The sequence below is a fragment of the Cygnus olor genome, chromosome 5, assembly GCF_009769625.2.
Source record: "Cygnus olor isolate bCygOlo1 chromosome 5, bCygOlo1.pri.v2, whole genome shotgun sequence".
In the NCBI taxonomy this organism is placed as follows: Eukaryota; Metazoa; Chordata; class Aves; order Anseriformes; family Anatidae; genus Cygnus; species Cygnus olor.
In genome coordinates, this window is record NC_049173.1 from 44,507,578 (window position 1) to 44,523,180 (window position 15,603).

The 15,603-nt window shown below is 38.6% G+C and overlaps 1 protein-coding gene across 12 annotated transcripts in view; it reads right to left on the bottom strand.

The window, feature by feature from the left end:
- The window catches only part of HECTD1 (HECT domain E3 ubiquitin protein ligase 1), a 62,667-nt gene that overhangs the window by 36,916 nt on the left and 10,148 nt on the right, over positions 1 to 15,603 (bottom strand). For 6 of the 12 annotated variants that reach the window (XM_040558241.1, XM_040558239.1, XM_040558250.1 and 3 more), the window contains exons 3-9: positions 5,363 to 5,597; positions 4,260 to 4,487; positions 1,698 to 1,979; positions 1,168 to 1,456; positions 799 to 875; positions 613 to 711; positions 174 to 288 (exon numbers count right to left, since the gene is read on the bottom strand). In XM_040558241.1, the coding sequence (XP_040414175.1) occupies positions 174 to 288; positions 613 to 711; positions 799 to 875; positions 1,168 to 1,456; positions 1,698 to 1,979; positions 4,260 to 4,487; positions 5,363 to 5,597 (1,325 nt within the window). The remainder of the gene's footprint in view (positions 1 to 173; positions 289 to 612; positions 712 to 798; positions 876 to 1,167; positions 1,457 to 1,697; positions 1,980 to 4,259; positions 4,488 to 5,362; positions 5,598 to 15,603) is intronic. The other 6 variants (XM_040558243.1, XM_040558246.1, XM_040558251.1 and 3 more) reach the window with 1 other exon arrangement.

Sequence of the window (15,603 nt, forward strand, 5' to 3'; positions counted from 1 at the left end):
CTTCAGAACATGTAAAATATTAAAGTTTTTATATGTAATTTGAAGGCTAAGGAAGGCTGGTCACAAAATACTGTATTTTTTCATGATTCTTAATAGAGTAAAATTCTAATAATTGAATTGCTTTATATCTGCATTTCTAAAAGCAAGAGTAAGGAATTAAAAACTGCTCTCACCTGGAGACTGAAGAATAGCTACTACTTCACTGTGACCCCTTTCACGAGCTTTGTCTAAAGGAGTTTTCCCATCTTCATCTCTCAAATCAGGGTTTGCACCATGTCGCAAGAGAGTCTGAGAACAAATATTTTCAAAAATTAAACATTAAGATTCCTTCTTCCAAAGAAGTACATGTTTTTCCCTATGTCCTTCCTGCACTAGCATGCAAAGTTAAAACATTACGTGTGTAGAAAGTTGGAACACAATGTGCTTTTTATATCTGTGAAGTTAATATAAAACTTTTATTCACATTATTGACCTATCATAACCAAAAATTTGTATTGCAATAAACACTGCAAAGAACATGTAAATATTGGACAGAGCACAAAAACTTCTTTTCCAGAACAAGGGAAAAATTCACTATGTAAAGCTTTCTAACAATGTCAGTTTAAATCATACCTTTGCTACCTGAGGTCTTCCAAAACATGCTGCATAATGTAACGAGGATGACCTCTGTCCTCTGTTAACATCAGCACCCCTTTCACAGAGAAATTCTACCTGTTAAACAAGGAAAAGGAAACTAGTTTTTCCATCTTTCTTTACATAAATATCCTAAACTTATAAAATTCTGTAAAATTAACTTACCATTTCCTGAGTTCCAAAAGCTGAGGCCCAATTTAAGAGAGTTTGTCCTACATCATCCATAAAATTTACTTCAAAAGCTGAAAGATACAATTAAATAAAAATAATTAAAGCTCCCAGCATTAAACATTAAGCTTCAACAGTTTTAAGTAAATTGCAGGTCTTAAAAAAAAAAAAAAAAAAAAAGGAATTAACCACCTTCAATAAAAGCATTTATACCCTTAACTGCAATCCAAAAGAAACAAGTTATTACTAATGAAAACTGTTCAACACAGGTAACTTGTATACGAAGAATTTTAAGGTAACACCTAAGTTATGACACCATAGATACTTTATTTAGCTCATTTTCTTTTTCAGAGAATTCTCTCTTACCTCCTGTGTCAATAGCATCTATTAGTGCATCAGTGTCCTTACTGCGGATGCAATCTATCAGCTGCCGATGAGAACGCTCCCCTGAACTATCCAGTCTTCGCAGTCCTGGGATTCTGCCTGTAGATCCAGCACTGGATTTTGGCAGGGCTTTTCTCCCTTCGAACAGTAGCACCAAAAGAAGATCTACTAACCGCATGGTATCCAGTACACATCTCTCATCACCCTGCAACGCACTTTCTATAGAATCTGGAAGTTCAGATCTTAGGAGATCCTGGAAATAATTAAAAGTCTGAACAATAAAAAATATACAGGGCTTTAGAAAACACTATCAGAACTGGGTTTCATTTCCATATGAAATGTTTCCTTTTTTTCCCCTCTTGATAAATAACCTATATGTATATATATATTTTCATAATCAATAGATCTATATATCTATATATCAAATGACAACAAAATCTCGTATATATTAAAATACATGAATAAAAAAAATTAAAAAGAATGAAAAGCTGTAGCATAAAATGATTTCTTACATGTGTTACTACTGGAGAGCCTCTACACAGGGTTGACAACAGGCTTACAATAGTTGACACCTGATTACTTAATTTAGAGTCTGCAGCTGTAGATGGTGCTCCAGTGCTACTCCGGCCAGGTTTGCAAGCTGAAGATGGTCCTGATGCTGTCCCACCAGCAGCTGCCATGCGAGATAACAACTCCTCAGTTAACCCATGCTTAGCTAAGGGGGCTGGGTCAACTCCACGACGTGTGAATCTGTCAGCTAATGAAGCAAAACATCTCAGAGCTCCATCTGAAACCTAGGAAAGAAGTGTAAGTGAAAAGATGAAACATCTGTTACTTAAGGTGAGAAGATGCTAACAGGATATTCACAAAAATACAGGACATAGAAGGAGCTGATTTCACCAGGTTTCCTTCAAAGTAAATGAACAGAGACAGGTGTGTTTTTTTTTTTTTTTCTTTTTAAGCTAGCAGCTCAAAGTCAGAACCCAACAGCATTCTGAAATACTCAATGAAGGACTGTATTGTTGTTTTTAACGTTTCTCTCATCCATACTACACATTACACTAGAAGTGTTTCTCTGTCATATCAGGGGGGTTGCACATGTACATCAAGGTGAGCTGCTTCTGGCAATCTACTTTCCTAAACATGAGGTAGCAAACCAGACTAGCCCCAAGAAAAGATTTAATAAAAACTAACAATGCCTATTCCTTACCAAACTCTGAATTACTACAGTTCTTAGTCCCTAGAATGTCATCTACTTCTAGAGCAGCCAATTTTCAAAATGATTGTCAGCTGTCACATACCTGAAGACTATTACTTATCAATACACAAAGCAAGATTTGAGTATTATTAGCTACTCAGACAGACTTTGTTAAGCTAAAAGCCATAAATCTTTGTTTGCAAGGACTTGGAAAAAAAAGATTCTCTTGAATAAAAGCAGTGCATGCTAAACTTCTGGCACGGTCCCTGCATGCCAAACATTCTGATTTATCAGTACTCTTTTACAAGAGATTTTTTCTTTAACTTACAATGGTGACTACTTGTGTCCTCCCTCTGACATTTTGCTCCCATTCTTTGACAAGACAAGGTATGAATAGTTCTATCAGTCTTTATGTAAACCACATATACTTTACCAATTGTTACCACAACTGCTCTGTCGGAAATACACAGGAACGGTTCAGCTTATTTAGTACACCACAAAGGTTAACAAAGCTAAATAGTACTGTGGAAGGTATTTACTTTTCATCTCACAAACCATGAGCTAAGTAGAAAGGTTAAAAAAAGCAAACGCAGACAAGCTGTTCTCAGGGCCACGTTCATCTGGTTTGAACTCTTCCCTCAAGTGATATTACTAGCTGGCTACCCTTAGAAAGGGACCCAATCCAACAGTGTAAAACAAGAAAAAAAATACAAAGGAAATACTGGTCAAATCCAAAGTAACCATCAACATTTGTCAAAAATCCTGAGGTGTCTTTCACACAAAACATACATTTCTCAAGGATACCACTACAGATTCATTTACTATGATCTGGATTACTCCAACCTTAAGCAAACTTATCTTGAAGCTTAACTGCTAAAAGACTAACTTCTTGAAAGTTTGAATTCCTGTTCGGATCTCCAACAGTCCCAGCAATAGCTTTGTTACAGCGTTTTATATTGGGAAACGGATAAAGACTACAGACTTATGGTCTAAATTTCAGGGTTAGCTTGCCTCAGATGATCTGTGCATTAATGAAATTATATAATGGATAAAAAACAAGGTGACTTGCTCTCAGATGGCTAGTGTGATAGCCCCCTGTCAAATGGTTCTTTCAAAAAGATCTGAAAACACATCAAAAATGTAGCTCACTGGCAAAAAGACAGTCTCACAAATACGACATGCTTAATAAACCAAACTAAGGAGTTTGGGTGGTGTGGAGTCAGGAATGGGGACAGAGGTGGGGGAAAAATTGGAACAGAGAGTGGCACTGACAAGAAACCTGGCCAGGATGCAGCAAGAATTTGGCTAAATAGCTATTTGCGATGCATTAGTACAACACGCACAAGAGGATTCTGCTAATAGGAAGATAATTACTTTAAGTTCCTAGACTTTACAAGGTCTACGTAACCTCTAGTTTATAAAACTGCAATAAAGAAGTGGTGTTACAGTAGTACTGTCTTTCAGTGCAATATTCTAGCATCAACTATGACTGTTTTTATTGTTTCTCTTAGGCAACAGAAAAAGTTGATTTTTGTCTTTTATTTATGCTCAATTTAATAGTGACTGAGGTGCAGACATAAAACAATAATTAATTCTGAAAGTATTTCAAACAACACTGAAAAATTTACAGGACATTTTTCAATGAACTTTTCAGAGGTTGAATAAGATCAAATTCACACAACAGCACTTGCAGTCAAACACTAAGCAGTATTTTTATTCTCTTGTCATCACGACTGTAAAAGAAGACTACTACAATATTCAAATATAACAACTACTTTGTAAACGTAGTTGTGGAGACTATATAAAACTACCTAGCCATTCATTTTTTAAACTTTATGGATGTTAAATTCATGGTTTGAGCCAACTATTTTATTACCTGATGGTCTTCATGTTTTAATAAACTAGACAGTGATTCCACACAGATCTCCAATGAAGAATCCTGAGGCTCCATTTTGCCACAGAGCCTGGAGACTACAGCCATAGCAGAATGCAAAGTGTCCTTATGAACAAGGTGTCCACTGTCACGAATGAATGTCAGAACGCAATTCAACCCCCCAGCTTCAAACACAGCTCCTGACTCACGGGTACAGATTAATTCTAACACCTACAATGAAATGAAATTTAGTTACAAAGTACACATAAAAATGCAGTTGTTTATATACATCTACAGAACTAGTTAAATAACAAAACAATAACAAGAGGAAAAAAAAAAAACAACTCTCTTCCTCAACACCCCTAAGGGGATGAAACCTCTGGTACACTAACAGTTTCTTCTTAAATACAGGAGCAAATACAAGAAAATCCCTCAATAGCATGGTTTTAACAGTCGATCATGGCAAACAGCTAGATAATAAATAGCACCTTTTCCTGGGAGAATGAAGTCTTGAGATCAAAAATAACAGAGCTCTGAAACTTCCATGAATCCTATTACTTCAGTGATGTACTTAGAACAGCATAAATAGGAAACGTATGTGTAAATTCTGAGGCAACAGTAATCAGGGAATAAAACTGTGCTACCACACAGGCACGAGTTACACTATATGTAAAAGATTTTGAGGGTCTTGAAAATTCTTCTGATTACTTCAGAAGGCTGCATTGGAGCTATGACCAGCAAATAATTTCTTACATCAGGTAAATTATCTGTATCTGGATTGACGCCTCATTTCCTTTTTAGCATAAAATTAGCCCTCAGCATTCTAGTCATGGAGACAAACAGGAAAACTTCCTTCTAATACTTTTTTTTTCTATAGAGAGAGAAATATCTAGCTAGCTATATTTTTTAAAGGAATCTCAGCTTTGAAAAGCACGAGACTGACTGTAAAGATAGAAAACATAGCTGGCATGTAAATTTTAACATACTGGGCATGGTTTTGCTTCACGTTTTAATTATATATAGGATTAGAATACGAGTAAATTCTTCTGGAATTGCAAGTTTTCCAGCTCCTCCTTAAAAAACGGAAGATTCTGCAGAACACATACCTTAACGCACTGCTCAGCCAAATCTCTGCTGGTTCTGTTGTTAAGTTCAACAACTACTAAACGATTACAAAGTGCCTTGATAGCTCCATCAACTCCCACAATCCTACGGGTGCATTCTGCTGATACGTCCAGATAATACGTTATGGCACGAGCTGTTACTTCTAATACATTGTCTGGAGCACTTTCATCAAGAAAAATTTTGCACAGCGCTGGTAAAAAAGTTCGAGGAGGGCATCTGCAAAAAAAAAAAAAGAATCATTACTACACTGTACAGGTTACTCTACATTAAAAGATTTCATACTCATTCACATTAACAGATTTATCCTTTTCATGCTACTATGATTTGCTAATTAGTTTATAGCTGGTCTGGAGCATTTAATTAGAAAGCAGGAATCTCATACGCACCCCAAAATTCAAATCAGTAATCTAAAAAGATCACAGAATCACAGAATTGTAGGGGTTGGAAGGGACCTCAAGAGATCATCAGGTCCAACCCCAATGATGGGGTTGGATGATCGGGTCCAACCCCAAGATGCTGTACTAGGGGAGAAACCCAAGAGAATAAAAATGTTCTTGAAATTTTGCAATCATATTGGGAAAAATTTATCCTCTTGAAAAGTCATTTTAGGACTTCCTTCTCACTTCACCCATCAGAATGTATTTTCTTCTAAACAGAGCTTCAAGGTTCATAATGACAGATAGCTACTTAACCATGAAATATTATGTTCAATAACAGAGACTAAAGATCTTGGTTTTGCTACATAATTTAACTCTGAGGGGCCCTTCTTCCCAGTGTTTTAAACATGCTCACTTCCTTTCTTATCCTATTTCATTTTCTTTCTCTTTCCCCCAACCTCATGGAGAACATCGTCAATTTAGCTTGCTATACTACATTTTCTCTTCATATCCATGCCTTGTTATCCTCTCGCTCTCCTCCTTACTGTTGGCCTCATTTCCATATACAGAAAGGACAGCCAAGATCATTTCCGGAGCTCCATAAGATAAGCAAGCTGCAACAGTCCTCCTTCCATCCCTTTGACACAATAGGATGCGAACCATAATGGATAGTCACCATAATGCTTATCACAGCTGTGGCAGCTGTGGTTAAAAATGATTTGGACCAAAAGTTCTGTGACATACTTTAAGACAAAAGAGGTATACTTTAAGACAATTTATTTTGGAACAGCACACAACCACTTAGCAATGAATAACCTAATATAATGATTGTTCACTACAGTGGTAGAAGGCTTCCAAGGTGGAGGTGATGAATTAAGTGAAGGAGATACATGCCGTGACTGCAGTCGAAATAACTCAGTACCTCCTTCCTAGATGTAGGAAAAGACCGTAATTAAATCTAAAGGAGGCAAATATTGCAACTTTTTCTTAAATTAAGATGTTGGTCTGGAAAAGGAGGCCTAAACTTTTCTAAATCCAAAGAGAGAACAAAAATAATAGTATGCCTTTTGGTCTGGAGGACAGGTGACGTACTCATGGATTAATAATTCGGTAGACCAACCCAGAGGTCACCCCGTATTCCGCCCAGTACGTGCAGTGATTCACACACAAGAGCACCAAATCCTGGGAGAGCAACATGCTAACAGTTTGCTTGAAAATCTGGCCATGCTATATACAGTAATCAAATAATCCTGCCTGAGAAATAAATGCAGTGCCCAATAATCCTTTCTGATATGAATAAGTGAAGCTTTGATAAAGGTGAACCTCATATTTAATACTTTTATTAGCCTATCCAGTATACAATCCCAGTTGTTCTAAGATTATTTGCTACTCAACTCCACATCGTAGAAAAGTTAGCCTTGTAAATGCATTTTCAAGACATTAGTCGCTTTAAAAAAAATCTGAAATTTATTAGGTAACTGCCATACAGTGAGATAAGAAGCATCATGTCAGAACGTAAAATTTAAATCAGACAGTGCTACCTGTTCCCATCTTTTCTACTGGGTCTCTTACGCTTTGCATTTTACGCAGCGACTTATCGCTAAAACATTCCTATAAGCAGTATTCTTCAAACAGTATGTTGCAGGAAAATATCTACCAACAAACATAAATCTTACAAAACAAACAAAAAACATGACAAGTGGAAGATAAGGAGCTCCACAGTCTACTATAATGACAGCAAGTAGCAGTAAACCATTGTTCTTGGATTTCCAAAGATAGCAGCGGGAAAAAAAAAGCCTCTAGTTTTCCACAAAGAATTAAAAGTAACAAATAAAAAGTCTTTAAGCATTAGATGTATTTATGATTCAACAGTTTATAGAAAGACAGCACAAATGCAACTTAGTTTTTATTTTAAAATGAAAATCTAAAAGTCTGGAAGAACTCCAGTCCTGTCTTTAAAGCAGCTGTTCTCAAGAACCAGCACATACTGCAAAACACCGACCAAGTTACTCAGTGCCTATCATTTATATCCAATTCTTTGCCAGTACCAAAAGGGCAGCACGTTGTAATTGTATCAGCAATGTTTTTCTTGTAAGAGCACAGCTCACTGGCAAAAACATACTTTGTTTTTTGTTTGTTTTGTTGTTTTTAAATGACTTTTTGCCAGAACATCTAGCCAAATTAGTCAGGAACCATGCTTTTTTGATTGGGAGGCAAATAACTAACAACCTCATCTTGCTGTTAATGCATTTGTTTTCTGTCATTTCTGGTCTTCCAATAAGGAAACCAACTTGTATCAGGAGCTTTCACGAAGAAACTGTAGCTTTGTTGAATACTTAGCCTGTAGAAATTACTTGGTTCATTAAAGAAAACGCTGTCCAGACTTAAAATTTGTTGACTACAGTTATACATGTTAAATTCCTGTAAGAGCAGCAATAATGCTAAGAACATCAAGTTCTAAAATATATATACATATATTTATCCCTTCTGAAAACAGCAACTGATCTAATTTTAACAAGAGCTTTCACACAGAAGACCTCCAAGCTACTTCAAGCTCTGAGCTCTGTGTACCTGGCGTTTCTTTTACCAGGTCCATATCATTTTTTAGTTTTGTGGGACACTGCTAGCAAGTGGAAGTTGATAACTAGGCTACATCACGTAGAAGAGGCAACAGAAACATTTTAGAAAAAGACAACAGTGAAAGCTGAAAATTTAAAAAAAGAAAGAAGCAAAAATAAAAGCAACGCTGAAGCTTTCATTTAACTGCTAAGAAATCATCTTCTTTTCCCTCCTTTTTCCTGCAGCACATCTACAAGCAATACACACAAAATCACAGACTTGAAGGTAAAACAAAATGAAACACACTGGTTTTGTTGTATGAAACTTTATGCACTAGCCACTCCAGTACATGCCAATTTAGTGCAAACCCATCATTTGTAATGCATATTACCTTTAAATGTTTTTTTTTCCCCCCTTTTTTATTTTTTTGAAATTAATTCATTTCAATGCAGACCTCATTAAGTAATTTTAAACATCGGGTGCCTAACAGTGAAGAGCCCAGCATTCTAACTGAACGCTCTGGACAAAACTGCAAACTAATGTACCCAATCCTATCATCTGTGTGCAACAGAAAGTTCTGTTCTCAGAAAGCTAAATCCAGGATGGTAGAAGCATCAGTCATACAAAGGATGCATATAAAGAGAAAAGAAAGCTTTGTCCTCGTTACAGCTCATACAATCTTCGATTGTACTGTAAACGAAGTACAAACTTCATTTTACTCAGACATTATCTGGAACATGGCAAAAATGAAACCAGAAGTTTTGTCTTAGCCTGCAAGACAACAAATGCATGTTTCTTCTCCCTCCTTTGGCACAGAAAACGTAGTTGCCATCATCTTTCCCCTTCTCTCTCTCTCTCAACTTAAACGATTTTGGTTAAGCTCTACACAGCACAGTAAGACAAATGAAGCTATTCCTAAAGTCACACCAGGCAATAAAATGTGTGCGGCAGTCTGAACTATTTCAGAGGAAGGTGTAACAGAATCAGGCTTTATCAGCCCCGAGTCTCTGCCAATGAGACTGCTGTGAGTAGTTTTAATGCTGTTATATAAACACAGCCTTAAGAATCTGTTATGTACAGCTACTGTTTGTTTGTTTGTTTGTTTTAAAGGAGGTCATAGCTGGCAAGAGATGAAGCATATTTTTTCAAGCCCAAAAGATGATGGCAACAATAACAATGACTTTGAAAATAAATTCAAGTCATCAACCATATTCTCAGATACTAAAGACAAAGCAGTCTACAATATACCAAAATGTAATTTGTCCAGATAGGACCTCTATGCTAGTTGTCCACTGCTCTTTAACATTGTTTCAGGCCAATACATTGCTATACTTTGTTCTGTGCAGCACAGCCATTTAAGATTTATAACCTGTAACAATACAGGTTATAAATGGAACAAAATACATTTATTATCAAGCAGAGTGTACAAGGTTCTTCACTACTTGCTTACAACAGCTCCTCTGATCAGCTACAGACTTTTTATAATTCTATGGAAACATAATCATCAGGTTAGGTGTTCATTTTTGAGATACGTCTTCAAGAAGCCTTGCCCAAGCGTCACCAAATAGCCTTTCACTCTGGGGGTATTAAGAGTTTGAGACAAGACAAAAGGTCCATTAGTATGTGAACTATTTCCTAGGATTTAAACAATATTCTGACTGTGCAGAATGCAATGAATAAGAAGGGAAGTTTCCGCGTTGAACTAAGCCACACAACCGAGTAGGAGGAGCTTGCTGTGGACAGATGTAATTAATCGACTGCCTTTTGTTACCACCATCACATAAGCAAGCTGGCAGGAATGCATACACATGCACTCATACTCTGCATGTTTTGAATGCCGCTTTCTTCCCCCTACACTTATTAAAGTCTTGTGATCTTCAGACACTTCAGATCAACTGAGCCTCACCCATTCAAGTTCAGAAGCTCTGAACTTCTCTCCTCACTGCCCAGTCTTCTCCTAATCTGTTGCCTGTGACACACAAGCCACTAATACTTGCTGTGTTATAGCATCTGAGCCTTCTCGTCCCCGATCAGGATCTCACTGCACTAAGCACAGAGCAAAACAGACTCCATCCTTGAAAAACTAAAACCTAGCTGTACAATAGGACAGATACAGACAAGAGAAAGCAAGCCAATCGTCCCACATTATTCAGTCTTATCTCGATATCTCAGCAGTTTTGAGAACTGTGATTTACTGACCAGCATATCACATCTTGGCATTGGATTTCCTTATTTCATTTCCTTACATCTTCTTAAAGCGTTACTACCAGTTTATTGTCACCAGCAGCATTTCTGCTATTTCAATAGAGAGGCTCCAAGGAAGGCTTGTCTTTATTCCAGCTTCTCCAAGAGATACCAAAAGAGTGAGTTGTGCTGCTGCCATTCAGCCCACAGTTGCTACCTAAATCATAATTCTGTACAAGCACGTAGAAGGAGCAGGCAGGAAACCACCCTGCTTGGCTCTACGGTGAGCACTAACACTCCCACCAAGACCCACAACCCACAGCCAGGTGCTACTCCTCTTACAGACAGTTGCAAAAGAGCTCAGCCTGCTTTGAGCTTGGTTCTGAAATAAAGATACACCTGTTGCCAAAGTATTTTGCCCAGGCTTGGAATATCAGGTAGCATCAAGAGCAGCTGCTCAGTAAAAAGGGAGTAAATTTATTACTCAACTAGACAAACTAGGCTGACTGCTACAGAGTTTTAAACAGGGATTAACACACCTGTGAAACATCCTCTTGGGGGGGACACCAAGCAAACTTCAATGTTCTGTAGAAGTAACGCTGCTGTGGTTGTTTCCTGGGGAAAGCCACAGGCAAGTGCCCCACTAGACAAGAACGGCTACTTACCCAGGCATACCCCACGCAGCTAAATTCAGACTCTTTTTGCCTGCTAAAGTCCACTCCGGCCTTCACAGCTGCTCCAGTTCCTGCAGGCGAGGGACCTGGAAGTACTGGTTGTGGCACGCACCCAGCACCTAGGTGGTTTTGGTCGCTAACAGCACAGAAGGGCGTACCAACCCATCCCCGGTGCTGTTTGACTTCTCCAACAGGTGGGTAGAACAATTACAGCTTAAAATTACACAGCTGTCACATTTTGAAGAAGTATGCTCATTCTGCTGTAGGTTTGGTGTGGAGAACCGTGTTACAAACAGAAGTACACAGGTCAGCTTTACAGTCCTCACCCTCTAATCCCCAAATCTGCACTAAGCTACTACATACATTCCTTCTGGTTGCAACTACGAGTATCTGCCCTGCGTGTCTGAGGGTCAAGAATGTGCCTGCGTGATGGTGCCAGAGGAAGGACTGGAAGGCGGAAAAGGGAGCACCAGCACTCAATGGGAGACTCGATGGGACACAACACTGTCCCATCCGTACCAAGGGCCCACGAGCGTGCGCCTCCACGCTGCGCCACTGGGAGGTTCTGTGCGCTGGCACTGGACTCCTGGAAGGAAGGGAAAGTCCTGTCCTTCCCTAGCGGATGGTCTGTCGGCCTCAGAGTCCTTCAGTATTCACTTGATCCAGTCTTGAGTAAAGACACCTTGCTACTGAAGTGTAAGCAGAGGCAGCACAGGGAGGAGAAACCCACTGCACACCTGGAAACATTTCTAGCAACCAGCTCCTGAGAGGATTTTCTAACAAGCAGCCATTTTTGTTTGTTTTAAATAATTAAAATGAAGCACCAGGTACATAAATACACTTAACACCAGTGGGAACCAAACAGTGAGTCAGACAAGCCGTGATGTATGTCAGGCCTGAAGTCCAGGACAAATCCCTACTGGCCTCCTTAGGCAGGCTGCTGTAGATGAAAGGGGTGTAACACCGTACCAAATAGCTGCTCCAAAGATTAGGACCCATCAATAACCTAGACCCTAGTGCTGTTCCGACCAAGACTATGCTCAGAACTCAGGTGTCCTTTGACAGGTAGTGGAGCAAAGCATCCGGGGGTGTCTGTGCCACAGTGGCCACATGCTGGATTCACCTTCAGAAAGCACAGGAAAAACAACAAGGCTGCTCAAATGCTCAACAGGAGAGAGGCTGAGGGCAAATGAAGAGAGAGGACAGGACAGTAATCAGCATCCAACTTTTACTACTGTTCCATCTACTGATAGACGATGCTTTCGATATCTAAGAGAAAAGAACACAAATAAACCTTTCCTCATTGTAGGCCTAAACTCCTAGTGAGGGGGAAAAAAAAAAAAAAAACAAAACAAAACACGAGCACATCATTTCTAATCTTAAAGCATCCCAATATCAAAACTGGTTTCACCATGTTGCTTCTGTCTAAGCTGTATAATAACTAGCAGAAGATATCTCAGAAAAAAAAAAGAAATTATGAGAAGAAAGAAAAATAAATTGTTGCCAAATCCTCAAAGTTGAAAAAAAACACTCTGTTCACAACAGGCTATTTGCAATGGAACAAACAAAACCACAGCGGTGAGCTTGTTTCAATATAGAAAAAAAAAATCTATTTTGTAATAGTTTTTATTCTTCCAAACTAAAAAATAATGCCTAACATGAGCCAATAGGTAGCTTTAAAGTCCAGATATCTATGCACTTCTTCTAAACGAATATGAAAACTGAAGAATCTTTACAATCTTAGGTTTTCATTTCCAGAAGTGCCACACTGGATGCTTCCTGAAATCCCTTCAAAGACTCCTCTCTTTAGGAGTGATTAGAAACAAGGACCAGTCAGTACGTAACGAAATTACCATGTGACCGCTGCTACAGCTCTTACCAGGTACTCCCAGTCTCTCCTTTCTGGTTGTCCACTCAACTTTATTATTCCTCTGCTCCCAGGATAACAGCTTCTGCTACTATCTATCTTGCAAGTCTCCCACCCACCATGTTTCAAATAACTTTACAGGAAGACAGGTTTACTCTTTAATAAAAAAATAAAAAGTACTATTCAGTATCAATATTTACCCTTTATATCCTATTCCATTAAGATTACAGTATTAGAGCATTCTACCTGTACATCTAGAAGGGATCTAAACCATATCTCGAAGTGCTGATTCTATGTAATTTAGTATATATAAAGACATTTCAAATTTTCAGTGCCAAAATGAGCTTAAAGACCAAAATATACAATTTATTTAATACACATTCTTCCTCTACAGCAAATGTACTTGATCTAAAACATTTTCTGAACTTCACAAGGCTAGGGAAATTTATCTATGTAATTATTCTGCCAAAGCATAACCCCATATGTCGACACACGTATTTCTGAATCTCTGTGTCCTCCTTCAGGAACAGGAGCGTCTCTAGGGATGGAGACTTCTCACACCGCCAGAGCAGTAGGCTCCTGCCGGCGCTAAGCCCTTCAACGCGAATGAAGTGACTCAGCTGATTTTGCAGCATGCCTGGGTATAAAGATACCACGGAAGTAAAAATAGGCACCGTAAACTCATCTCTGTAATTACTTCTTGTGTTTTATATGTACTCAAAAACCTTGCCCAAAACAGCAACAACATTGTTTAAACTCAGCAGTAGTCTTTAAGCTACCAAAAAAGAAAAAAAAATAAGGAAGAAACCAAGCCACTTCATGCCCCAAATGGTTAACTCTGCTCCTCCCAGCACTCGGCAGATGCCGGCCCCGTCATGTGGCAGAACCTTTGGCTGCGGGCGCCGGGGCCCAGCCTTGTGACTTGTGGCACAAAACCAACCTCAGCTGCCTGCCAGTGCTCCCTGCATACCATCTGCTGAGACCAGCTACAAGTGCGAAAATAAGGTATTATAGATGGCTACACTGTTTTAATAATCCTTTGCTGTATTTAATAATGTTTGATAAATGAAAACACTGCATGTAAACCTCATTAGTAACTTTCTTTTTAAAAACACACCAGTTAAATATACCAGTTGTTTGACAACGTGTCACACAACTCCAGTTGCAAAGAACACACATCTTGCTCGTTGGTTTGTTCTTCAAGCAGTGGTAATTCTGACCTATTTTTGTTTAATGACTCTTTTCCTTTCTGCGGCTCTTCCTATGGGCGGAAATCTCAGATCTCTGGCTTTCCCCCACTGTTTCTTTTACCAAAACTTGGTTTTGTTTCCACGTATCAACCAAAATCCACAGCAGAGTAATCAAGATCACCCGTAAGAGAACTGCCTGCACACCTTCATTGCCTGCACATATTATTCTGGGCCCATTTCTGATACATATTTGACGTTGTTTTCTTATAGTGCTGTCCCAGAAGCAATAAATCCCGGAAAACTTCCACATTTCAGACTTTAGAGACACCAGGCTATAATTAGAATTTATAATTAAAAAATACTTTCTCTCTACTCTTAACTGCAATCAGGCCAATAAAACTAGAGTTAACAACTCCATCCAGTATCTATTCCTGCAGAAACTCCATATTAATATAAATTAAAATAATTTAGAATTCAAATCTGACATTTAGAAACACTTTCAAACTTCCTTTTATAGCTAAATAAAGAACAGCTCAGCTGCAGCATCTCTCAAGCCCCCTGTATTCTCGCATGCTTTTTGCTAATTTTGTGCAGGTGTTGGCAAACACACAGGTATCCCCACAAACTCAGTGTATCGTTTTGGCCTCCACGTTCTCCCATATAGAAGGGGAGTAAACACAAGAACAGGAAAAAAAACAAATCAAAGAGGAATATTATGTAGAGAGAGCATCAACTGGACATTGTGTTTCTAACCTTCTGACTTTCTTCAGTAAAGCCCAGTGGGACAATTCCATTAAATAAGCAAACACACAAATCAGCGAGACCGAGGTGATGCTAGCTTTCAAAGAGACAACATGCTGTCAGTCACATCTTACCTTCATGGTAAGAAGTAGCTCTTACAAGTTGTACAAGCAGCAGAAGATGCGCGCTCTCACAATACCAAGTAGCTAGTACCTTTCGGTGTACCATTACAAAAAAAGACAAGCACCTCCACCCCTCACCTCCGTGTGTACTTCAGCACTGGTATGACAAACAGCTGTACCCTGTTCTGAGAGTTCGCTGTTAGGGGGAACACATTTAAATATTCTACTACACATTCAATAAATATCAGCTGTATAAGGTGAAAAAAAAGCTACAAGAAGACAGCTTCCACAAGGTAAATTCTCAAGGAATAGCTTTGCTCTAGAATGTGTTGGGTTATATTTCGCATTTTTCAGTATCTCATAAAAGACATGCCATGCCTCAGGGTAGTAATCTGTTCTGTAAATATTTTGCTGAAACGTGGTCCACCCTGGCTGAATAAATTGAAGAATTTGAAATTGCTCGCACTGAAAACCACGTAGAAGTATCTGTAATCTCAACTGCGCAAAC